The 27,923-nt window shown below is 39.5% G+C and overlaps 1 protein-coding gene across 1 annotated transcript in view; it reads right to left on the minus strand.

Annotated features, from left to right (window-relative positions):
- Positions 1 to 27,923, minus strand: part of Cdk14 (cyclin dependent kinase 14) — a 529,530-nt gene that overhangs the window by 237,750 nt on the left and 263,857 nt on the right. Inside the window, exons 7-8 of the mRNA XM_038315331.1 lie at positions 21,301 to 21,363; positions 10,548 to 10,671 (exon numbers count right to left, since the gene is read on the minus strand). Of these exons, the coding sequence (XP_038171259.1) occupies positions 10,548 to 10,671; positions 21,301 to 21,363 (187 nt within the window). The remainder of the gene's footprint in view (positions 1 to 10,547; positions 10,672 to 21,300; positions 21,364 to 27,923) is intronic.

Genomic DNA, 27,923 nt, shown 5'->3' on the forward strand with positions numbered 1-27,923 from the left:
CCCCCAAACAACCCAGGTTAGTGCCAAGGCTGTGGTTGCTCTCCAAAAACTGATGGGAAGGCCTCACTATTGCTGAAGACAACACCTTTATAACTCATTGAAGATGGAGAAGCCGAGCTGGTGCCTAACTGGAGCCTTCATCTCTAATCACTGGTGTCCATGGCAACCAATCAGTACCTGATTTGATTTAAGGCCCACATCATGAGATAGAACCCATCCCCAACACAGCCTGGGTAGCCAAGAACCTGAGACTACATAGACCAGGGACCTAGGATCAACCAAACACTAGAGTTCTGCTAAAGGTATTTAGCAAGGAATGACTCCTAAATGTTCTGCTAGACTCATAGACCAGCATCTTGCTCAGTCTTCTGCTGCAGGCAGGAACAAAAGACAGAGAACCACAAGTGCAGAAAGTATGAGAGTGGAAACATTCAGTCCTTAAAGGGGGTGTCTCCATCAAATCCCTCCCTTCAGAGATCAGGGAACTGCAGAAGAGGAGGCAAAAAGGTTCTAGGAGCCAGTGGGGATGGAAGACATAAAAGAAACAAGGTGCTGTAGAAACAACAGGACTGTGTACCACATGTGAACTCATGGAGATGAGGCAGTGTGTACAGGGCCTGCACTACTCTAAATCAGATGGAGTCCAGGAGAGAAGAGAAGTAGACCCCAACCCCCATCCCTAACACAGAAGCCATCCCCATTGAAAATCCCTCACAAAGAAAAAACTAGGTTTTTGTTTGCTTGTTTGGTTGCTTTTTTCCCCCAATGGTGCCTACTAGATATTCAAACCACACTCAAGGGCAGACTCCATGGTTAGCAGTTGATGGCCAACACAAACTAACTCAACGGTATTTGTGTGTGTGTGTGTGTGTGTGTGTGTGTGTGTGTGTGTGTGTGTCTGTCTGTCTGTCTTATAATGCTTTGCCTGGGCATATTCCCCCTACAGGTCTTTTGCCTATAGTTTCTAGTTTTATGTTTTTTATGAGATCTGTGTACGTCTTCGCATCAATATGTATTTCTTGTGATTTTTCTTTGCTCCTTTTTTCTGTTTGTTTTGATGTCATTATTATTATTTACTATTATTATTTTAAAAGCCTGTTGGTTTTCTAATGAGAGAGAGAGCGCGCTGTTTAAGATCAGTGGGGAGGTGCAGAGACCTGAGAGGAGCTAGGGAATAACTATAATCAGAATATACTGTAGGAAAAGTATCTATTTTCAATATAAAAAAACCTTGGTTTCTGTTCTTAGAAAAATGTAATAGTTTAATTACAAAAAACAATATCTTAATACTTTGCTACCATCATTGCTCAGCATATGAATAATCAAAGGAGTATTTCTCTGGACTGTGTTGTATTAGAGCATTTAATTAGAAAAGTGGCCATATGAGTTTGACTTAAGTTTGATTAAAAAAAAATCACTGAATAAAATTTGGCTATAGAAAATGACAGCATACTTCTGTTATGTCAGACTATATATGTATGCGAAGCTTGAATTCCCAGCCTTGATTCTTATAAAGATCAAACATTGATCAATTCCAAAAAAATTTGAAGATACTTTACATTTGACAGTATCAAATATTCAGTCAAGATATAATTCTTCATTTAAAAATAAGCTGCATTTATCTCAGTATATAAGTTAAATTTCTTATTTGATACATGGTAAGATCATATGTACACCAAAAGATTGTCTCAAATTAAATATGTTTATGAGTTATCATAAAAATTCCTACTTTTTTCATCCATGGATGGTTGAGTTCTTGGATGTAAAACCAGCAGACATAAAGGTAGAATTATATACGTTTTTAAGATCTAAACTATATAATGCTATTCTTCTTAGAACAAATTTTTCTCATGATCTTTAGAATTTACTCAACTCATAAATCACTCCTCAGGAAAACATCTGACAGGGTCCCACATTCTGACATGAATGTGTAAGAGCCAAGTAGCCTGTTGCTTAGCTAAGAAGTGTTCCATCCTGTAAAGGAATTAGCATAGAGTGTGATCCTATAATGAAAGCACACCACAGGGACACAGATCGCTCAGAACGATCACATCACTGCATGTCGCCCCTTTGCTGTCGGTCCTTCTCCTTAGAGAAGGCAAGACTGAGAAACTGCGGTGGGAAGTAAAAACAACAAACAGGTAATTAAAAGGTCAATGTTTTTATATAACATAATATGAAAGATGTTATAAAAATGTAACCACTTTAGGAAGATCTCACTAGTCCTCGGGGGCATCTCTAAAATATGGTTACTGGCATTCAAGAGTGATACCAACGCTAGAGAAAGGTCACACGAGCAGAAGCAGGAAGGATGTGCCTCTGCTTTGTGTAGTCACGTCTCTTTCAAGCTGAGGTTTGAGAAGTCAGTAAGGACCAATGATGAAGACCAAAGGATACGCATTACATCATAATGTCACACTGAGCAGAAATAAAACAGTATAGCACTCTGGGTAGAGATGCAGCAGAAATACCAAATAAAAAGGAGCAAATCTAATTTTATTTGCATAAAAGCAAAGATTAGAAAAATATCATGTTGAATAAAACACCACTTTAATTATCTAATAGGTTAATAATAAACATGAAATTTATATTTTAACCCAGAAACTGTTACGAGATAAATTAGAAATACTAACCATTTAAGTTCTTCTAGCAACTGGGTAAAACATACACACTTAAAAATACATTAAGACACAGAATTTCAGTAACACACCAAATTATGTGCCATTTATAAGCAATAGAAGAGGATTCAACCCTGGCACTGGGCCCCAGAATCTGTATTTGGGGAGATTTCTCTTCAGCTTAGCTTTTCATGAGTGTCTTTGTAAAATCTTCTGTCTTTTGTGGTGCTTGCTTTTACAAGTTTTGTTTTTTTTTTTTTTAACTTGCTTTCTGTGTTACATCTCTTCCTACAGGTGCACAGGATTATCTCTAACCAGCATGAGGCATTATGATAGAAGTGTTTGCCTTTTGTCCTATTAAGGTTCCTAACATACTCTGGAAATTTTCTAGAGAGAAGACCTTGTTTAATCGTAATATTTGGTCTTAGTCTCCAGTTCTTGACATGAGTCCTCGTAAGATCCCTGAAACCTCTGAACTCTAAGACTGTTTTACTTGCACACTAAGGAGACGATGGATGCCTGGGGCCCCAAGATAAATGGCAAGCTGGAGAGCACTCCATAGTTGGTAAAACCTTGATGTGGTGTGCCTGGAGAAGTGAATGCTGGGAGCTCTGCACCCCCTACCCCTGCCTGTTTCCAAATTGAACGTTCTACAGTAAACTAGTGAATCTAAGAGCGTTTACTTTTGTGTGTGAGCCATTGTTTGACCTAAGGAGGAAATTGTGGGAACCCCTATTAGTAGATATCTGGTTAGAATTAGGGCTTTGTGATTGGCAGCTGACACGTGAGCAGTCAAGTGACATTCGTTTTTTTACTCTCTGGTGACTGTCGGCAGTCGGGTAGAGCTGAGCTGAATCTTCAGAAAACCAGCTGATATCTACAGTTTGACAAACTGGGATGCAGAAACAGCCCAAAGTGGGGTCTGGGAATGTTGGGAGTGAAAGGATGTTCCATAGACTGTAGAGGTCCTAGAATACTGCGCCCCCGAGGAATCCCTGGCATCTACTCAGCTAGAGCACAGCATGGCTGAACGGTAACAGAAACACTGCTAAAGAAAATTCATCTTTTTATTGCCCAAGGGCTTCTCCATGTTTCAGTTCATCTCATGAATTATCGAGGCTCCAATCCCTATGGATAACTCCAGTAAGATCTCTAGGTCTGTAAGAAATGTCCCCTTTCTCTCTTTTTACAGTTTCTGTAGGAGGCATGGTTGGGTCTAGAAGGTCATACAGAGTGACATCTAACATAATGGATCCCATTGGAAAAGAGGGACCTTACTGTTCAACTTGCCTCAGGTCATTAGATCAGTACAAACGATCATGTCAGGGACGCCTTCTTAACACTCTTACCTTCCCATGTGTTTGGGGAACAGGCTCAAATAAATTGTCTCATTGGTGCCTTGCTAAAGACTCTGATCATAATATAGGGAAACAGTAGCATGAGGCATCATTTCTTGGTGTAGCAATCACACTGCTAATGGGTTTCCATCGCTGGGATACTGTCTATGTCTGAAGTTCCATGGAAATGCAGAGGGGGATGGGGCATAATGCAGTGGTAGAATGTTTGCTTGATGTGCATTAGACCCTGGGTTTAAATGCCACAGGGGAATATATCTACATGAAAAATCCTGAAACTGCAGATATGAACGATTTTCCCTTTCTCTTATAGATCTATAACTGATTTACCTTCATTTCACCTCATAGATTTGGGGCCTCTATTTTGAAAATGAGGCCAAAGGAAAAGACTCCTAATGATGTAGTTTACTGACAACTGGATGCTGGCATTACCAACACATACTTATCAATGTATACTTATCAATGTGATACTTACGTATCACATTGTTTTAGAGTTTTCTTCTAACTCTAGTTACAAGAGTCGGTGACTTTTATAAGAGTTTAATGTTAAGTATTCATAAGCCATCACAATCACATGGACCTGGAATTTCCTGCTCTTTTCTGCTCTTTCATCTACTGGTCCATTTCATAAATAAAAGCTCCCAGTTAGCTGGCTCTCTGACCCCATTCACCCTTGGTACTCCTTTCTGTCACTTCAAGGTTAGTCTAAGTAAAGTTCCCATATCCGGCACTATCTGCCAGTTGTTTTTCAGGAGAGATTTCCCCAGTGAAACTCCTGTGGTAAGGGTGGAAACACGTCTCTAACCTGACAGATGCTAATGTGTTAATGTGAGCTCCCCACATAGATGCATGCGAGATGCTGAGTAAGAAAGAGCAAGGGCACAGCTCTCTCCAAATTCCGGAGTGGAACATCTCATTCTAAACATATTGCCTGTTTGCAGAGCTACATAAAAGCAGCTGCCTAAATTGTGCATTAAAAAATTGCTTATATGTTTAATGGTCTGACGGTCTTTTAAAAGTAGAGTGACGCTTCATTGGGTAATAATGTCATTTATAATTACATACTACATGCTAGAGGTAACACACAGTAAAATAGAATCCTGTAGGCTATGACAAATTGGTGGAGTTCAATCTTAAGTCAATTATTATATCTCTAATCATAAATTTCATTTGTGAACAATACAAAATAGTTGGACATCTATACCTTTTGGAATAAAAGACTTCATATCTAGCAAACCAACAGGAGAGACCCTACTTTTCATCTGAAATTTTATTTCTTTGTGTTCTACTATTTCCTATGTGAATTCCAAGAAGCACAGAACAAACAACCATCCACTTAATATGTCCTCTACATTTCTAGTGTGTCCCTTAAATTAATATAAAGTCGGTTTACAGAAGTTCCATAAGAAATCTCGGTGAGAACTCTCGACCTCAGGAAAGTGATGCTCTAGGCCAATGGTGGGAAGACTCTAGTGATTTTCCTTGACTAAAACCACAGAGCTGTTTAACTCCCCACCTCCACTAAATAGTCAGGAAAACAAACTATGACTTCAAATGCTGATTAGAGATTTCTTGGAGATCTCTCTCCACCCCCAGGCATACGCTTAGCCTAATTGTCTTTCAACACAGTGATACTGTGACCATTAAAGACAGAAGAGACCTAGATGACTCCAACCCCATCTTCCAAGAACCACACAAAATTGGAAATCCACTTTGCTTTAATCTAATTGAGATGAAAAATACTTGGAGTTCTTACACCACTAAACAGAAAATAAACTTCTAAGTCTTGATGAATTCATGCATTTGGTGTTGGTGCTTCAACTTCTTTTTTTTTTTTAAATATTTATTTATTATGTATACAATGTTCTGTCTGTGTATATGCCTGCAGGCCAGAAGAGGGCACCAGACCCCATTACAGATGGTTGTGAGCCACCATGTGGTTGCTGGGAATTGAACTCAGGACCTTTGGAAGAGCAGGCAATGCTCTTAACCTCTGAGCCATCTCTCCAGCCCGGTGCTTCAACTTCTTTAACGTACTCAATACATCAGGAAAGTATGACTGGACTCATCTGTTTGAATCTCAAACAACTGAAGACATATAAATAACATTATATGGGCTTTGCAGGTTGTATTTACATATTTAGGGAGAAACACACATGCATACATATGTATGTAACAACAGTTAAAGAAAATGAGGCCATGCATTTGAATGAGATTGAGGGTGTGGAGGGAACATATGAGATGGGTTGGGGGAAGGAAGGGAAAGGGGAAATGATGAGATTATATTAATCTGAAAAAAGGAAGAATAGGGGGCTGGAGAGATGGCTCCGCGGTTAAGAGCATTGCCTGCTCTTCCAAAGGTCCTGAGTTCAATTCCCAGCAACCACATGGTGGCTCACAACCATCTGTAATGAGGTTTGGTGCCCTCTTCTGGCATGCAGGCATACACACAGAATATTGTATACATAATAAATATTAAAAAAAGAAAAGGTCACTGTTTTAAAAAAAAAGGAAGAATAAAAATAATCAAAACTTAGATTCCTGGGAGGAATAACGGGATACTGATTTAGACTTAGTGGACAGATTTTTAATTACTAGTAAGCCCCTCATCACTAGAAAATAGGTTAACATGGTCAAAAATGTTCAGCACAAACCATCAACACTAAAAAAGGCCATTGTCCGTCATTTCACACACCAAGCATAGGGCGGTACACATAGCACAGATAATAGTGAGCAAGATAAGCAAAAAGTAAAAATAAAAAAGCAAGGGACTTGAATACCTTCAATGCATTGGAAATGTGAGTGAAGTGACTAACTGACGAGAACAGGGAGAATGGCCCTATTCTGGGTCACATGAACTGTCCCTCTATAAATAATAATAATAATAATAATAATATAATATAATAATAATAATAATAATAATAATAATAATAATAATAATAATGACACCCACATGGGAAGCAGAAAGATGAGCATCCCAGGAGACAATAAAGGCCAGTAAAAGGTTTCGGTGTGGGGACAGGTTGGGGACTTTGTTGTTCCATTTGTGGCCTATGTCCTCATTACCGTGGTCCTGAATGATAGGTCTGAAATACTTTCGCTAGAGATAAGCTAGAGACAAACGGAAGTGAGTCCAAATGGCGCGGGCGATTCTACCACACAACAGTGGAGTAACCCTCTGCAACAGGAATGCCAAGGTGCTAAACTAGTTCAAATCATTTATTCTAAATGCACAGAGAAAATGATGTTCAGGTGAGTGGTAAGCAGGACTCAGCTTCCTGAAAACGTTAAATTATATTCTGTTCCGCGGTAAAGGATCTACAAACACAGCAACATCTGGTTTACCTTACCCAAGGACAAAAATCACCCTAGTATTAAAGTCCAATGTACCCATTACTGCTAAATTAGTCAAATGAAAAAAAACGTTATGTAAATTTTGAGATATATTTTATTAGAGTGATCTATGGACATAGCGATTATATCATATTTATTGTATGTAGAATAAATCTACACACATCCATATATAGCATTCACATAATGATCAAGGCTTTACTAAGGAATTAAAGAATTTATTAAAGAATTAGGTAGCAATTTACTCTACGGAAAATGTTTGTGTCTATGAATATAAAGACACAGGGCCGGGGCTGGAGAAATGGCTCAGAGGTTAAGAGCATTGCCTGCTCTTCCAAAGGTCCTGAGTTCCATTCCCAGCAACCACATGGTGGCTCACAACCATCTGTAACCTCTTCTGCCCTGCAGGCATACACACAGACAGAATATTGCATACATAATAAATAAATAAATATTAAAAAAATAAAGACACAGGGCCATCTGAGATTAAAGGTTCCTACTGTCCCAGATTTGTGGCCACACACCTATATGGCCAAGGCTCCTAAGGTCTACCTCATTCCAAATGTCACACTTCTCTTAAAAGGTGGGCTTCTTTCTATAAGCCTATTTAGTGAGGAAACAAGAAGTGACTTGTGCACATACAGAACACAGGATAAGCCTGATAAATGTTAGTGCTTTTATAATCCAGCATATTTTTTTCTAATAAGGAAGCAGCATTTAAAGTATAGGATACAGTCATTTAGAACACACTTGCCTCTTTTAGCCAGATGTTTATTGCCTTTGTTCACAAGAGAGATAAAGGTAAGACAAACAATTTACAAAGCTCTTCAAGTGTTGGGCTCTGGATGAAGACCTGTGTCTAATTCTGCTGCCTGGAGCTGTCCTGATTCAACTACTTAGCTTCATTGTACTTTCCCATGCATTTCCTTCAGCTCTCACACACTTGTGCCCCAACACAGTAAATCACAGTTAATCACATTTCTTAAATTAACATACAAAATGACGCACACTTAATTGGGGGAAACTGTCAATTGGTGAACAAGTCTTGCTCCGAACACTCCATGCACAGGCCCCACGCCAACTGCATGCTCCTAGCTGGACAACTGAAATGTCACAGAAAGTTCATGGGCCATGCTCTGCAGATCAGTCTGGACCAAAGAACTGATTCCGTTAAAACGCTCATCACTGCACTGCTAGTATATCATTCTTTAAACAAAAGGAGTGAGATACACACACACAGGAGTGTGCATAAACAGAAATGACACTTTAGCTAATAACAGAAAAATCCCAGCTGATACAAATGATTTTTGCCATACTTCTTGCCATGAATAAACATTAAAGACATATTAGATAAATACTTAGACAAGAGTACGCGTCTATTTTGAGGATATGTAATAGGTAAGTGAAACAGAGGTACAAAAAAGACAAAAAGAAGCTATATAAAAATGTTAAAATATAATTTGAGTTATTCACTTTCCTAAATTTTCTACATTTAAAAAAATCACTGCAGGTTTTAAGACTTCCATCTCAATTTGTCACTGAATCTGATATAAAATGCTAATGTTTTGTTTGGAAACAGATATTCCAAAATATAACCTATATAATGTTAGTTGAATGAATATTTTCAGGACTGACTTGACTGATATTGGACAACCAGAAGACTTAAGAGAGTCTTTGAAAATGAACATACCTTGCTAAAATAGTAACATCTTAAAATGTAAAACTAATCATAAAGCACATTTAGACAATTCTACTGTATCTTCAGTTGTGTGGACAAATAATCTCTATAATGAATATTTATTGAGATATTCAACGCACAATGTAAGGAGCAGGCTCAATTCAACAATATACTTCAACAGATACCTTACACTGGCAAATCATGATTTAAAAAAAAAATCACTGTTAAAATGTAAATTCTTTTAAAGTCGACAGCACCAAACTACAACATGGCTACCGCAAAGCTAGCTCCTTGAATCTGAGGAACTACAGAATTTTTCTCTACCACTCCCCCCCACCCATTACTTGTTTCTGTATTGGAACAGACTTTATATCTAGCGACCTCATATAATCCTGATGCCAAATCTGGCAATAAACAACACATGCATGAAACCATACAAAGCTTCACTGTTTATATTAAAGTAACTGATGAAGAAAGGTGTTTCATAACACACATCACTAACCGTGCTAACTTTGCTTCCTTTTCTCTCTGGAAGAAAGGCACACATAAAACCCAGTAGTGTAGATGTGCCTGGTAGTGTTCAACTACCTGACCTTGAAATAAACAGCTACTCCTTTCCCTCTTCTATTTATTCAGGGTTGGAATAAGGAAAGATAATTATTTTCCTCAAAAGGTTGTCTCAATCTCAGGCATCTTTATATCCCAAGGGTAATATTTTCATTCCATTCTTCATGGAACAAATTTCTAATCTGAATATGTATTCAGAAATGATTGAGGCAGTGTAGCGTCAACACAGCACACTGCCATTAAGTGTCATTCCCTATGCGGAGACCCCAGTGAGCCACAGCACAGCAGCAGAAGGGAGAGGAGCCTGATGGGCTTCCTTTGGATTTGCAAAGATGTGAAAGGCCAAGCTTCAAATTTCTAAGAACATCTTCTAAAAGGCCTGCTCCAGAACCTAGAATTGTGGTAAGTGTTCTCGTTCACAGTGCTATGAGGAAGGCCCAAAATAACAGTCACTCCTGGTACAATTACACTAGACCCCACATTATCGTGTCCTTAGAGGAACATATACTTTGGAGTGCCGTCCGCCCAGGATGCCAAAACTGGTACTGGGATTTCACTTCGCAGCTCCTCACACTTAATAAAATGCTTAGACTTCTTGCAAATTGTGTGGTAAGCCGCCCTGTTATTTGACTTCAGATTATTCTCATACTAAAAACTAGGAAAAGAAACTAGGTCTCCTCGAGTATATTTTATGTTCAAAATTTTCCTGAGATTTTTGTTTGACGTCATGTGTGAAGGTCTTGTGATTATTTATATAAGGAAGACTAGTGAACAGTCTTCTACTCTATAAAAATCCACCAACCATTATGTTTTTACTTCATCACTTTTCAAAAGATGGAACTCATTTCTTTGTTCCAGAAAAAAAGGATTACCAGGATCAGTGATGACAGAGATCGGTGCCTCAACAAAGACAGTGCCACCATCTGCCTGGCATTCGCACAGTGAGACAAATAAACTGGCAATTAGCTGCCCTCCTACCGAAATCTGCCAGCTTCAGCTCCCCCGTGTCACTGATCAGAAGGTTCTGCGGTTTCAGGTCTCTGTGCAGAATATAGCGCTGGTGGATGTACGACAGCCCCCGCAGCAACTGAAATAAAAACAACTGGGAAGACAGAGGGGAGAGAGATGAGAGTTAGAACCCAAGTTCAGATAAATGCTACTTCATAATACAGTCTGACAAATACGTCCGGGAGAACGGGCAACCACCTCTGGATTTCCTACCAATTATTAAGCAAAATGTGCAATGTTAGCACATCAGTCACTAATTCATCAGGCAGTCAGAGGATTTCTAAAACATCATGGTATCAGTCAAGATTCTTCCTCAGTCACAGTCTATGAACGGCAGAGAATATGGAAAATAAGGTGATCACAGTCTTACAGTATCCATCCTTCTAGACTAAAACGTTGTCTAAGAGAGCAAAGTAATCTATAATATTATAAAAGATAAGAACTTTATATTACTATTTATTCTTATTTGATTCTATAGAAATGGCATGAGCAAGGCATCCATGGGTCCACCACTAACGTGCTTTACGGGATGGAAAGATAAGATGACCTGAGACTACGAAAACAGGACAGTCACATGGTCCAACCAACAGCAAACGGTGATCAGGCTGCCTTTGTACAAATGGCTGTGGAGATTGGTTATTGCCTGAAGACACATGTGCACCTTCACTAATTGCAGAGCTGACCTTGCCTAGCAGAAACAATAGTTTGGGTGTGACAAATATTGACAAAATGACTAGAGGACTTCGCTTTGGCGTTTACATCAAGCGAATGCTTCTATTTTAGTAACTGAAGAATAATTCACTCGTTGTTATCCCAAAGCCCCGCTTGCGGGGAAGTTAATTTCAAATAATTTGCTTGCCAAAGTCACTCTCATTGACCTAGTATTTAAACGATCACTCTCCCAAAACAAAAACAAAACAATGTATTTTACATTTATACACCAACTACATACATCCTGCTCATAAATCCAACTAGTAACAAAAAGCTGTGCCAAGGATATCCAACAAAGTTAAAAGAACGAAGCTGGAACCCCTCTGAAATATTCAAGTGGAAACGATTAGCAGCTCCTGGAGGGCACTGAGAGCTGGCATTTCTGGAATGCTCCCACTAACCAGGGCTACGAAATCCAAGCACACTTGTCTTCTGACATAGCCTGTAGCAATGACAGTACAATTAGTTCACCTCAAACATCTTTATAAATGGTAAATATGCATGGGAAAGAGAAGGCCTTGGCTCACTATTTCCAGAGTGCAAGTAGACAGATGTGAGTATCTATTCTGAGATAGAATAGATGGAAATTCCGGCTTAAAGACTCCAGAAAACAAACATCTTTCCAGAATTTGACTCCTCTTAATTCTTCCTACGTAGAAGATGGAAAAAGCTGAACACTAGCATCACCCTAACTTCTAACCCTCTTTATCCTGGGACTTAACCAAGGCGTATGATTTCTATGACATTCCTAGTTCTTCAGTTCAGAAGGAAGATAAGCAGGTGAATTAAAATGCATTAAAAGACACATGGATATAGAAGCATATACTAAAATTAAGAAATGACTATCTTGTTAAGAAAAATTTGGCATTGCCCAAGATGCTGGGCATTGTTTAGAACCTGTAGGACCGAGGATTTGGCTGTTTAACCACGCCAATGCTTTCAACCTGAAAGATAGGAACAGCACAAAGGATGCTCTACCATTATCCCCATCACAGTGATGTGGAAACAGTGTAGTTTCTTAAGATTTCTCAGCAATTAAGTGTAAGGCCCAGGGCACAAACTAAGATTGCTTGATTACAAAGCTGACACTCTTCCCTATCCTGCACAGGAACTAGAGACAAGGATCACCGTGTGTAGCCATGTTGACATAGAAGCTGCTTCCTCAACCTGCTGGCGTAGCGTATGGACATCCAAGAACACGCCCTGGGAACTCAGGGAACTGAACTCTAGCTTCAGCCAGGTGCTCCGTCACTACGATTTTTTATTCCTGACTCACCATAGTCAGAGGCATGCTGCTTTCCAACTCTGTACCCTGGTCCCTGCTGCCTTCCCTGACTCCCTTTCTGTCCCCTCTCAGCCCCTCTGCTCTGGATAAAACGTTCCCACTCTATGTCCTCATTGCTGTTTCTGAGCACATCATACATACAGAATTAACCCCAGCTCACACAAGCGGTATCCCTTATAGCTCATCACAAACCAGACACACAGTTGGCATTTCTGTATCAATAACGGTATTACCAAATGGATTAGAGACATCTGGATAAAGACAGATAAAAAAGATCACAGATAGGAAGTCCCGGAATAGGATGCTCAAACAGCTAAGTGCAGAAGTGGGCAGATTAAGCAGGAGCAAATACCCTCAGTAACTAGTGAAAATATAGAATCCTTCTGCTAATCCAGAAGCTATTCAACTAGGATATCATGCATAAGCTAGCCAGGCAGCCAGGAGCCGGACGGGAATGCAGCCCGCCGCTCCCATCACTACAAAAGCTTGGGTGTGCTAGTGCACATCTGCAATCCCTGCACACAGACTGACGCGGGAGGATGGCAAGTTCCAGACCAGCCTGAGCTATATACTGAGACATTATCAAAGAAACAAATGAGAAGAAGAAAGGTAAGAGGAGAAGGGTTGCAGGGAGGGGACAGAAAAGAAGAAAAAAGGGGAGGGCTAGCAGAGGAAGAGGGAAGAAAAAAAGAAAGGGCAAGGGTGAATGTGTGTGTTTTACCAATAGCATCTGACAGTGGCTAACAGTCTATACTCTGGAAAGCAGAGTGGGAGACACTAAGAACTCCGCCCCTTGGTGAGCTACATAGAACATCCTATGTGGTACTCTGGTAAGACTGGAGAACTCAGTTATGGGGCTTTCTCCTTATGCAAACCAGGAAAGGACCTTAACATTCTCATCTGAGTTTCTGGGACCGCCACGTCTCTCAAATGTTACATAAACCTTAACACGATTAAGCTGCCACTCACCTTCTACAAAACAACAGAGGATGTTGAGGGGAAAGGACCACCAGAGTGGCTCACACAGGCCAAGAGGAAGGATCAGATTAGCTTGGTTATTAAAATGAGCAGATGCCGGAGGAACCCCACAGAATAAAAGAAAGGATAAAGACTTACTGCTAAGGTCGCTCCAAGTACTGTTACATGTATTATTTTAATCCCTGTGATCTCAAAGTCTATGTTTCTGATAAAGACCTGCCAACAGGGCAAGTCCGAAGCACACCTCCTCCGAGTTCTCACGATGCTTGTGAACTTGCATTGCATCACGCTATTGCTAACCATAGTAAGCTGCACTTCTGATGAGGTCCGACACCCAAGTACTTAATGTGCTGTCATTATTAAAGGAACACAACTTCATAAAAGATCCAATTAGCATAGAACGAACTAAAGGTTTTTCAAGCTTCCTTTTTGTTCTGTTCAAAAGTCGCCCTGGAAATAATAATGGCATCAGGCAGGAGCATGGACAAGACTGATAGATCCTATTAGGAATCACATTCCCAGCTGATTCCCAGCTCTCTACTGCAGTGTACAGGAGGCCTCCCCAAGAACACTCGGTCATGGAATATCCTACTTAATCCTTCTGCAAAGACTCATCCACACACTCTGAAGGTTTATGCCCCAGTATGAGTATGTTCAATTGCTGTAACTGAAATACCAGGAGACAGCCCTTCCACAATGATCCAATGAGCGGGGATGCTCTGACAGGAACTCACCTCTAGCCCCCAAACCTTGCCATCCGTTGCAGGGAACTGTTCACATTCTCAGTGCCATGGCATATCCTTGCTAAAAATACTCCCGTTTTGTTCTTTATCAATGCAACACTTACTAACATATATAAACACATTGCTTTATAGGTACAAGAAAAGGGAGATTAAAATTCAATAAATTTCAGGCCGGGCAGTGGTGGCGCACGCCTTTAATCCCAGCACTTGGGAGGCAGAGGCAGGCGGATCTCTGAGTTCGAGGCCAGCCTGGTCTACAAGAACTAGTTCCAGGACAGGCTCTAGAAACTACAGGGAAACCCTGTCTCGAAAAACCAAAAAAAAAATTCAATAAATTTCATTTACAAGTGCCCTTTAATACTTTATTCCTTTTTGAAACGTGTTAAACAAGTTTTCGAAGTGAAAAAAGCAGGTATTTTAATCATAACTTAGGAAGTGAGTTGGTAAAAGTACACATTGTTGAACTTAATATGCTGTACTTATTCCTCAGACATGTTAGAGATACAGCAACAAGCTTTTTAAGTAACCCCTGGCACCAGAGTCTACAATGTAACTTCAGATGCACTGTGCCTTACAATATAGACTCACTGGGTTCTGTGAATGGTCAGAAATACAAGCATTCTTTAAAATACAAGATTCTCCTTAATACAGGATTAAGCACGGAGAACATTTTGCAGATTTCCAAGGCATGAAAAATTCCCTTTAAGGAGTTTAGGGTCTCAGGGATTATATAGGACTTTCAGATCTACCAGTAAGAGCTATTGGCAATAGTACACATCCCCATGGCATGCCAGAAGTTTCCTACAAAGAAAGCAAACCTATGCTGCTGTCATCTTGAGGCTGTTAAATATTTCTCCTTCTTAGGTTTCTCAGTTTAAGAAGGACTGCTTGAGTCTTAGATGTACACCTTTAACAGATACTTGAACTACTAAATTATATCATTTCACAACTCTATGAAAAACAATGGAATAGGCACCAGGAAAAATGACTGCAGTATTAACCACTTACTGGGACCTTGTTATGGTGTGCATTGTTCTAGGTGTTGCTACATATCCATCTTTCTAGAAAAATAACTAGAAACACTGACAAAATATTCTAAAACTTGCATCAGATAATCTTCTCGTTAAGCTAGCTCTTCAATGGGAAGACTCTACAGAATGATTCATTATGACTCATTCCACTTAATTAAGCTTCAAAGACTCTAATATAAATATTGAGTCCTAATTTTCAATATAATATATTCAATCATGTCTAAATAGTTTTACTTTACAAAGTGTCATTGCAATTTGATGTGTCAGATTTCCAGCAATAGCAAGAAGGTTATACAAGAATAATAAATAGGATGGGATTTCCTTAGAAACTAGCTTTTCAACAAGGGAAGTTGCTAGCTACTCTGTGACAGTACTTGAAAGCCTTTAACGAAGTGTTCAGACGGTAAAATACGCAGGGATCCATGGCAGTGAATCGAGCCACGTGGATGCATTTTCTGCAGTGCACTGCTCAACATCCAGCTGTCAGGAAACATGCTGACATGGGAGAAGAAACTAACCACACTTCCACCCTCTTGGATTTCTCTACTTTCTACTGCTTTGTTACATTCCTATACCATCTTGAGAAAGACAGATAACTTGATTCAGAATCCCTAGATAATATCAAAATTAGCTGACAGTTCTAAGATCCTGAAACACTAATAAGTTTTGTTTTCTAACGATAGCAGCTTTCTGAACAGGAATATACGTTTTTTAAATGAGACTCTGAGGTATAGAGCCAGCTATTGTGGGAAGAACTGTTTTCATTTGATTTGAAAGTTGGGCTCATCAGATCAACTGTCTTCCATCACAACTTAGTCTAATGGGGGACACCAAGCAAGGTCATGCTCTTGGATGGAAATGCCCAGAGTGACCAGGTTGAAGCTGCAAGATCTAGAACGAGGAGACTCCTAGGGGACCAAATTTGCTTGCAAGATAGATATCTATTTCCTGTAAAGTTCCGTGAAAGCAGGCCTGATAGAATAAATAGGCTTCCAGTAGCTACTAGGCTATATCCAATAAAAATGCACAGAGAGCCATGGGTCTTAATTAGGATTTCTATTACTGTAACTGAATATAATGACCAACAGCAACTTGGGGAGGTCAGGATTTGTTTCAGTTGACAGTTACATACCACAATTCATCATGAAGGGAAATCAGAGCAAAAACTCCATGCCGAAACATGGAGAAACGCTCACATATGGCCTGTTCAGCCTGCTTTCTCACACAGCCCAGGGGCGACCTGCCTAGAGAGCAAACCACCCACAGTAGGCTGGACCCTCCAATATCAATCTGTAATCAAGGAGTTGGACAGGCTTGCCTACAGGCCAACTGTGGGGAGAAATTTTCTCAGTTGAGATACGTTCCCCAAAGATGGCAGCTTGTTTGAAGTTCACATGAAACTGACCAAAACACAAGGATTCTATAACGAATTGCTAACTATCCCACACTTAGAAACTTAGTGGAAATTCTTTTCCAGACAATGAAAATGAACAAGCATTTACATTTCAATGATTTTTATGTCCATAACATCTTAGAGACTAAATCAGCATGAAATATCTTGATATGAATCAAGAAGGGTAATATAAATTTGTTTTAGAAAGAGATAAAGATACAGCCTGGAAGACTAACAAATAATGAATCAAGCCTAAAAGTCTTGGAGAATATTCACCAAAGGAAGCTACACGACAGAGAAAAATAATTCCAAGTGAAATGTAATAATTAAAAGACTTGTGAGTTTGGCTATATACAACCAATGAATTTCTTTCAATAACCTCCCGAAGACATGTGAAGTAATAGAAATTTACATACTGATGGGATAATAACTGTGGGCTTTCCTGTCACACAAGCCATGCTTAGCCAAGACAATCAAAAGTGTGCTGAATATTGAACCCGGTGTGCAACTCCACTGCACCTGCTGGTTTCCCTGATGGGCATTTTGTCCTTTTTGATAAACAAAACACTAGTATACTGTGCTCCATCCATTGTGGAATGCAGAGGGGTGGGAACATAAAACACGACTGCACTGTGCTATATCCATCGCGGAATGAAGAGAGGCAGACAGGATAATCTGGTGAAAGTCTGAATCCCCGGATGGCATCTCCCCTATTCACAATGGGAACTTCCACTTGGCTGTTGCCCTATAACTACATACAGCATGCCTGATTCTGCGACTGCATCCTACCATGCTTTAAGTTTGAGTTTTAGAACAACTGAAGAATGTACTATTTAATTAGCTGGCCTTGATTTCTCTATCAGACCCAAATGGTTAACAAGTATATCAACAAATGAGTCCATTGAATGCTGGCCTCACTGGTTAATCATAAAATATAGTTCCCTTGCATGTCTAATACACTATGGATTGATATGCACAATTTTATTGTAACTTTATTTTCAATCAATCCTTTAATTTCTAAATAGGGAGTATAATTACTTACTACAAAAATAGGACAAAAGTGTTCAGGAAATTCCTGGGTAAGCACTAATAATGTACGTAGAATTTTTAAAAAAAACACTAGGGATGATGAAAAACATATTTCCCAACATACAGGATTAGGAAAAGCTCTATAATATCCCTGGCAATGCATCAGAAGGTATCATTACTAGGTCAATGAGAGCTCTAATGAAGATTGCGGAGAAAATCAGGTGCCATTTGGTTTCCTCTCTAAGCATCAGAGTGTCTCATTTAGGAATCAATTCTCAGTGCCATCTGTATAAGACAATCTTAATTTGGCATAACATTATTTTATCTGTTATACACCTGCTTGTTCTCTGAACTATAGAAGAAAGAGAGCCACTTTTCACCATAATAAACTTCATATTTTAGCTGAAATGAAAGCCAGGAGCTAGTTTTTATACCAAGAGGATTGCAGATACTTCAGGGAATAGGGCGAGGAGTTCAAAATTACTCTGGTCATTTTCAGTTATTTAAAAAATAAACGGGAAATATAACTTTGTAAAGAATCATCTAGAAAAGTCATTATACCACAGAAATGGAAATACATTACATGAAACACAGGAAGACTCAATCTCCTCATGATAATAAGATGCCATCATCTATATGTATGCCTGCCAGCTAAAGACAGCATCAATTAATCTTTTCTTTTTTTTCCATGAACCTTAATTTCCAGTCTCATGGGCTTATCAATTTTTAAATACATGAAACCAGAATAAAAGGAGACATTTGAACTGTTTCAGTTGTTGAAAAAAATTCAATGGCCAAGCTACAACTCACTAATCGGTATAAGATCATAAACTGAAACGAGTTTTGTGTGTGACTCAATCACGACCAAACTCTAATATGCTATAAGGTAGCTAGTATTTAAAATGTGGAAAAATATGGAGTCTCCAAGAAACCTGAGAAGTTCCCACATGCCAATTTCTGTGCTGTAGAAATGGGTTGCTATGTCTTTAATCATCATAAATATTTATAATAAGGCCCTGTCCTCAGGCTTTAACATCAGGTTTAAAATCGTCCTCTTGGTAACTAATTGCTGAAATTACTCATCTGTCAAAAATGTATATAATGCTTAGAAATGAACTATTAGTTAAGAGTTAACGTTTGTTTCAGAATGCCATATTAATAACAGATACATTCTGCAGGCAATTTAAGTAGCGGCATGGTTTGGGAAATTTAATTAATACTGACTAATTTTCTTGAGCTTATTCCAGTACTAACCTGGAGTGCTACACAGAAACAATAAAACTTTCACAAATTTTTCACCTAAAATTAGTACCAAATGAACTTAAAATATTTCAGATGCTCCTGCAGAGTTGGAGGGCACAGGGCGGTCCAGGTGCCCCTTCTTTTTCTCTGTTCTCCCACAACACATTATGCTTGTGGTACCTGAAATTCTGCCCAAATCAAACTTAAAGAAAAATCCCCTCAATTCACAAGTGTATTGACTTATCAATTATATTATTGGCCTGTATGTTTATGGGGGATGGCAAGTGTGACATTATGTGTTTGAGAGCTTGCTCTCTCCTTACACCATGGTGGTCCTAGACGTGGAACTCGGGCGCTTGGGCTTGGTAGCAAGTGCTTTTACCCACGGAGCCATCTCCCCATCCTGACGTTGACATTTTATAACCAACAAATATGTAAGAAGTAAAAACAAAGAGAGTATGTAAATTTAAGATAAATGTCTAAAAACACTTCTACACATTGTCAAGAGAAATCTGTATGTGAAAGAATTTGATCATTTCACTTCTCTTTTTCTAACCAAAACACATACTGAGCATTATCTTCTGATCATCTGATGATGTCTGACATGTTTAGCCAAACACTGAGCAGTAGATGAGTTAGAAAGACACAGTCTTTCAGGACATACCTTCATTTAAATATTTTACTGTTATTATTACATGCAAATTGTATGTCAATGTGAGTACATGTTCGCTCCAGCAGGAGCATGGAAGGCAAACTTTGGAGTGTGTGCTGTCCTTCCATTACAGGATCCTGGGTTCTGAGCAGGTCATCAAGCCTGTGCCTCACAAGTTCTTTGACTCACTGAACCATCGTCACAGCCCAGGGTATACTCTTTAGAGATAATAACATTTCACCTCATTTTCAAGTCTTCTAATAATGGAGAACTCTTTCAGTGTCCTGGTTTTAGTTCAAATGATTTCCTTTTCCTCAGTCTCTAACACAGCATTATGAACAGTTGTTAATTTAGCGAATATTATTACTATGTTCTTCATTTTGTGTTCGTAGACTTCAGTGACCATAATTATCACCACCTGAAAGAATATGTGAATACATCGAACGGAAATACCAATGGGACATCTCTCACCATGCCATTGTCAGACATCTTGGAAATTAATTTCACGTGCAGAGTAAATCCTAACTGTAACCCTGGAGGAGTGACTCTTAGCAAACAGTGAGGAAAACCAACACATAAATAGGTGAGTGGCCTCCCAAGGAAATGTAGCTGTCAGAATCCAAGGTCTGCATGTCAGATGCCAGAACACAGGGCATTCAAGTTCACTGTGTTTAGTTTCTAATGTTTTGTAACTTCAGAGAAGAGAACATTGTCATCTTCAATATAAAAATGGGAATAAACCTATATGACCAATTCTTAATAAAGTCGTAATACAGCTACCAGCAGTAATTTAATGTATTAATTTTGTACCACAAGGAAATAAACATTGAACAAAGAACGAAGGTCCTTTAACAAATGTCTCAATCTCAGTAGCTGTGATGTTTATTTTCTACGAAATGTGGGTTCCAAATGGATCACATCTCTGTGGTGCTGGCATTATCCTGGGCACGACTTACAGTTTACCCTCATTCTTCACCTGATGGTTGGTATGTAGTGCCAGGTTGGAAAAAATTTTGCATCAAAATCTTCAAACAGTTATCCCACCACCACCCACCATCTCCCTTTGCTGGTGTGGTTCCTTCTTCCTTCCTTTTTTTTTCGATTTTTAACTGACATTTTATTTTAGCACAATGTTGAAAATGTTGAAAATATTAATTAAATAAATCAATAAACCTCTGCGTTTTAGTCAGTTTTTTCTTGTCTTCCTTTAGCTTTTCATGAAAACATCCTTTAAACCAAGGTTAAACACTCAAGAGGAGTAGAATACAGTAAACATGAGTAGAATGCAGTAAACATCTGAAGAAAGAACAAAGCATCTATTTTTTGCTAAAACTTGAGCAAATACTCTCAGCTTATACATCACAAATGCTCTTTTAACTCAATTATCTGAAATTATCATGTACATTATTGTATATGAGATATGATTCAAAAGTGACCACAAAGTACAGAAAACAATCTAAATGTTTTTTATAGAAAAACTATTTAACGTTAAAACACTATTAACTTCTACCAACTAAAATAACGACTAGTTTTTAATTTGATGTCCTACATACAGAAGATTTTTTTATAAACTTTCAACTGATCATAGAGATGTTTGTCTTGGACTTAAAACTGCACATGAAGAATGTAAACCCTTCGTTTTCACATCCCTTTTCCTACCTTCACATTCTCTGGATGGAGTCCTCCAGGGTGCTTGTCCATGTACTGGCATAAATCAGTGTGCTGGAAAAAAAGTGGGAATGTATTAATATCCCTCTGGCTATAACACGATGGATCAATATTTTTCTACTTCAAAGTCACCATTACCTCCTAGACAAACCAAACAAAGGACAAGTGAATGGATTTTTTAGTGTATGCAATTGCATGTTCCACCAGTCCCCATTTTAACCATAACAGAACCACCTTCATCTTTAGTTTTACGTCAAACATGTATGCATTAAAGCAAATACATGTTTATAGTTGGAGTGTCAATTTCCTCATTGACTATATATCCTGACACATAACAAAACTCTAATCACAAGTTCTTCACAAATGAATTTAGGTTCTTATTTACTTTATGTGAGTTGAAAACACTCGAAACCATATGACAGTGAAATTAACAACTGAAATTTTCACATATCTACATACAAATATTTTTTTTTACTTTTCAAGAACTGACTATATTTAAATACAAATTATAAATTAACAAAACACATTCAAAGTAACAACTTTAAAAAGACAATTGTGCATTAAAACACTAAGATAACAAGCAGTTATTTTTCAAGTATGAGAAGTTAGCAGGCCAATAACAGTATCTCTCCCTACCTCACTCGTGTTTATATGGTGAAGGGCACAAAGCTTTCTCAAAGCACCGGTTTACTTAAAAGTTTGCTCTGTTACTGTAAGGCATCACCTAACATACAAGACAAAATGTGTGCTCGGTGATTCTGTGTCCATTTGGCTTGGGTGACTGAGGGCGTGCAGGTTTTATAAAGCATTCAAGGATCTTGCTGTAACCATCATACCCACAGTTCAGATTTGTTACTGGGATTTGAGTGGACATCAGAAGGCAGCCGTTTATGACACACGGCAGGGTAGCCTCGCCCTTCATGCTGAGCTTAGGTCAGTCACCGAGGAGGTGGAAATAACAAAGTAGCTGTGGACAGGAGTGCCGAGCACCACAGCAGAATGCAGAGCATCCTGTCATGGCACCCTGTAAGGATCACCAGTTCAACACGGGGCAGAATGTCCCCCAGACAACTCAGAAAGCCTGCTGGGAGAGATCAGTTCTGAGAAAGCGGAGCCCATCCAAAGACAGATTACAATGGGACAGAGGAGCAAGTCGATACACATTCTTACAGCACTGTCTTCCATCTAGAACCACACAGGGGGTTAAGGATCAGTCAAATTCTGTAGTATTAGAACTATTTAACTTGGAAATTATGATCTATGAGATCCAGACAGCTGACACAAGAGAACATTAACATAGAGAGTCATACATACATATAAGATAAGCTCATTAAAACAAACTCAAAATATAATTACAGTGGGTCCATGGGGGCTTTTCCGGAATAACTATATGAAAGTTTTTATTTCAAGCATTTAAGACACTGAGGGATTCATCTTGATCTAAAACCCAAGGTTTTTATTATTTACTTTCTCATTCTTTCAAATGTAGCTAGGCTAACATCAACTTCAGAAAGGAGCAAATAAGTACTTAGGAACATTTGCTTTTTGAAGAACAAATAAAATTGTATACAAAAACTTTTAACCTATCAGGTTATGCATACAGTGCGTGCGTGCGTGTGTGCGTGCGTGTGTGCGTGTGTGTGTGTGTGTGTGTGGTATAAGATCCATGGAATAAGAATGATACCAAAGTGGCTTAATATTTAACACACGACAAGCAGAGTGGCGCACAGAAGATACGTCCAGTCACACAGACAGCGCCTGCTGTGGTTGGATGTGCTTTCAGAGTTCTTTTTCACCAAAGGACTCGTGTGTTAGAAGTTTGCTTCAAAGGACGTGGTGCGAGGCTGTTGAGGTTGCAGAGAGGTGGAGGCGAGGGGGAGGTCATGGAGCCATTGTGACCATGTCACTGGAAGGGATAAAAATAGCTCCTGAAGGGCCCTGAGTAGATCTGCAAAAGAGATTTGGGGTTGTTTTTTTTTTTTCTTTTTCATTTTGTTTGAGATAGGATCTCACTAGGTAGCCTACACTGGATTTGAGTTAGAAATTCTCTAAAGTGATAGAATTACAAGCATATGCCATCATATCTGGGTGATAGCAAGCTGTTACAGGAGTCTGAATTCCTTACGGCTTTCAGTCTTGTTCTGTGATCGTTCTTCTCAAATACACACGACTCTGGTCCCATCTGTCAGGATGTAATCCATCCAGAGGAACCCTAACCAGAGGAGCACTGTGCTATTAGTCCTTGCAAAGGCCCCTGGAAGAATGAGATGAGAAACCCGTTTTCTGAGTAACACAATGAAGTGAATAAACCTTGGAAAATCTGACTTCTTTTAAAGTAGAAGATTTGGCCAAGATATAATCAACACCAAGAATCAGAAAAAGGAGACTTCCATGTGATGGCACTCTATGATATTCCTACTTCACTAAGACATAAACAACATGAGGAAAGCTTGGACTACAGAGCAAGACCGCCTCTAAAAATGAATGAGAAATATTATGTGTCAAAGATGCACGATTCTAAAATACAGTATGGCTGTAGCACAACCGACCAACGACTACAAACCTCATTTATTCACATATTTGACATCTAGATAACAACTAACTTTTTTTTTTCTAAAACCAGTAAATTACTACATTTCATTCTGTAAGAAATGAGAACTAGCCGGGCGGTGGTGCACTCCTTTAATCTCAGCACAGGCTGATCTCTGTGAGTTCAAGACCAGCCTGGTCTACAAGAGCAGGACAGGCTTAAAAACTTCAGGGAAACCCTTTGTGTATGTGGGGGGACGGGGGGGGGGGGGGCTGAGAGAAATGAGAACTAAAGAGCTATACCCTGCCCTACCGCCAAAACAAAGTAAAATCAGGTTGTTTTGGTGCAGAGTCCTTCAGACTTTAAAGTAAGATAAGCAAATTACTACAAGACACAGAAACTTCCTGCTTCCCAACCAGTCTCTAAAGGGTGAGGTCAATGCAGACAGAGGCAAGGGAGGGGAACCTAACCTGGCAGTCACAGAGGTACTGTAATCCCACAAATTATCATACCAGGTAGCAGGACTCAATTCTGAGCTGGCAGACCAACAAAGCAAGCTCAAACAGGAAAAACGCTAGGCACGAAGGAAGAGCTAAGTATCTGCTAATATGATCCAAGATCAACAAGTAAAGGGGTGGGGTGCTGGTGCTAAAGAACTCTCAGGACATTGCATACAGGACACATGGTGATTTTGCATTAAAAACACAACAAAGGGTTTGCTCTAATATTATTTAACTGTTGTGGAATTTTTATGACTTCTCAATTGTTTTCATCTGTTCAAAAATAAAGTATTTGGGAATGTTGTTTAAAATGAAAAAAAAAACATAGGAGAAATAAAACATAGTAAAAATTAAGCAAAAAGTCCTGATTCTCAGGGAAGGCAGATGACCTGTTTATGTCTGCCCTGTGACCCAGCATCATGAACTGCAGGAGAGGTTTTTCCAGATACGAGTTCTTAGGAAATGAGATCTTTGTAAGCTAAGTCTTTGAAATTACTTTATACTTTAAACAGTATATCTCTGGTATGTTGACAAAGCCCATATTTCCTTACACATAGGGCACAGAAACACGGTCTTTGGACATGTGTGCGTGGACATCACCCACACACACATGCACGCACACACATACACACACACACACACAGAGCTGTGGCGGCCATGTCACCTTGTGCAGGCCACACAACCTCTCACTGCCACACCCCCTTCCTCTGTGTGATGATGTAATCAGCACACCTACCTCAGACTTCTGTTTGTGAAAATAGTGAGCAAACAGCCACACTGGTTCCAAATTGCCAGTGCACAACAGGTAATATTAGTGATGAGGATGGTCATGAAATTCTGTCTTGTGCTTACGTTAGGGAGGGACATTTGGAAGGACTGAAACAAAACATGAGAATAAAAATCTAGTGAGAAGGGAAAAAAAGCCACTCCTATGGGGTAGCCTTTCACGGTTATGTGTGACGCTGGTGTGCACACATATTCTCTTTCACACTATCCTGCTCTCTGTGTGGTAGCGTTTCACGGTTATGTGTGACGCTGGTGTGCACACATATCCTCTTTCACACTAACCTGCTCTCCATGCTCAAGCACTCCGAGTGACCCAGTGTATACACCATGGACCTTAGACTTTTCTGAGTGACCAGGAGAAAGAAACTGAAGAACCTTGAGTCCATGAGGGGCAAGCAGGAGAGCCAGACCAGACTTACTGTCCAGTACAGTATTCGTTTTTCACAAAGAGTTCTACCGACACTAAGAGCTGTTTATTCCCCCCTTCCTATTTCCCAAGATTCCTTCCCATTACTGTAGTCTACACTCCCCGCCCCCTTTTCTAAATGGAGTATTCTGCCTAGGGCTGAATCCGATGTAGCAAAATTACAAATTTCATTATATCTTCCTTTAACTTCTTTCGTCAGCTCTGGGTCGTATAGCCTTTGTGTTTGGACTGCTGTGGGAAATAAGGGGCTAAATAATGACATCACCAGTTATTTCTTAGTGCTTCCATCTGTCAGTGTGAGTCAAGAGTCAGATTTGAGCAGGAGTTTCTCCCAGATCCTCCAGCCTGCTCTCTGGAAAGTCTTCCAAATTAAAGGGGCACTTGGAGCACAGCTCCCTGATGATTGCACATCAAGAACTCAGCCCTCTACAGTCTCCGGAGCTGTCTGCACTGGGATCTCTTCTTCCCTGCCCTCGCTCTCTTTCTCCCCAGTCACGTTCACCACATAACTGCTGCTCATCTTCACGATAATGCCATTCAGGAGCACTACAGATGCTTCTGTCTGACAGGTTTATATTTGACGCCTAGGAACTTCAAATCAATCTTCAAGGGAGTAGGTGGTTCCAAGTGTGGTTAGATTGACAGACCACAAAGAAAAACAAAGGAAATGAAGACTCTAAAGATCTAGTCCCCACCTAGCTATCTTTTCCCCCCTTCCTTCCTGCTGACTGCTCCGGGAACATTTCTAGGGGAAGGAATCTGAGACAAGAGCTGAAATGAGAACCCAATGAAGACTAAATGTTCACAACAAAAGCATCTGTAAGATACGGAATCTGCTGGTCATCCTGACAGAATTTCTTATGGCTGGATCAAATTATAAAATGCAAGGTATGGAGAGACCACAGAAAATGAAAGGGCTTCACCCCATAAACTCTCTGGCAAACTAGAGTCTTGGTCAATTTAAGCCACATGCGGACTTTCACGTCACAATGACTGCCATCAGTCATGAGGCCTAACTCACAAGACAGGAATGAAAAACCACAGCATGGTAACATTAAAACATGTCCACATAAGAACAGCTCTTAAGAAAGAGAACCAGGAGAAAGAGATAGGGGAGAAGAAAAAGGGGGTGAGTGAGAGAAGGGAAGGGGAACAACACAGGGGAAGACAGTCAAAGGCTAGACTACAACACACCACAGTCTGGTTTTTTCAGGTTTCATCCCTTTGTCTTTTTTAATCTGGCCTGGGTCAGGGGCCAGAAAACAATGCACGTTCACAGAACACTCTGCTGAGAAAGCTAGTGGAACTCTGGCAGCCTTTCGGACACAAAGATTTGCCCATTCTCCACTGGCAGAACTGTGAAGCATGGCCCAGCATTCATTATGTATTTATGGATCTTTTTATTCTAGCTTATTCTTCATGAATTCAGGTTTCAGTGGTTGGCTCCAAATAATCAAAGTTCCTACTCAAAAGTCCTCAAGTGCTTCGGGGTAATTTTGCTTTTGAGTGTCCTGAGCTTACAGAAGGGACATGCCTCGTTAGAAGAACAAAGCCCCTTCCCAAATATGCATGTCTGTTTCTGTTCACTTGCAATCTTAAGTATTTGTCAGCAAATTCGGGCACTCGCTGGAAGCACTGCCAAAAGACGGGACTGAAAATAGCACAGTCCTAATTTTAAGCATCTAGGCTAAAAATAAAGATCCCAGAGAGGATAACCAACAGAACCCATCATTTTGAAATTACATTAAGAAAAGCTTCCCTAGCATTTACACTGTTGATTTGACTTTCCACTTGACAGAGAGAGGAAAGTCAATATACTCACACTTAGTAAAATTCTATAACAGTGAGAAGAAAAACAGTCTGTGTAATAAGAATATGGAGAAATTACAGGGGTTAAAAATTAATTTAGAATTTCTGCATTCTTAATAAATGGATTAATTTTAAGTTTAATCACCAAAGCTCTGTTATAATTCTATTATGAAATTAATGACATAAAAACAAAAATTCACTGAAGCATACAGGAACTAATGGCTAAGATAGATAAACTGGGCATCAAAATATAAGGCCCTCTTCTCCCCCACTAACCTTGGAGTGTTTGAAAACCTTCTTATTACACAACCAAGTTTGATTCTAGGCATTTTCTCTTCATCCAGGCAAGAGAACCATTATAGAGAACCTTTAAATGGTAATCTTGATTATATGAGATCAAGACACTGCAAATAAAAACACTGTAATTTTCTAAAGGAAAAGAGCTATCATTTGCTCTTCAGTGGTATCTCATGTGGTCCCAAATTTAAGGCAATCACAATAACTCTGAGTGTGCCAAAGCTGGTAATTGTAGTGACTAAGGGTACCCTTAACACTGTGCCCT

Source organism: Arvicola amphibius, chromosome 18, assembly GCF_903992535.2.
Source record: "Arvicola amphibius chromosome 18, mArvAmp1.2, whole genome shotgun sequence".
Classification (NCBI taxonomy): Eukaryota; Metazoa; Chordata; class Mammalia; order Rodentia; family Cricetidae; genus Arvicola; species Arvicola amphibius.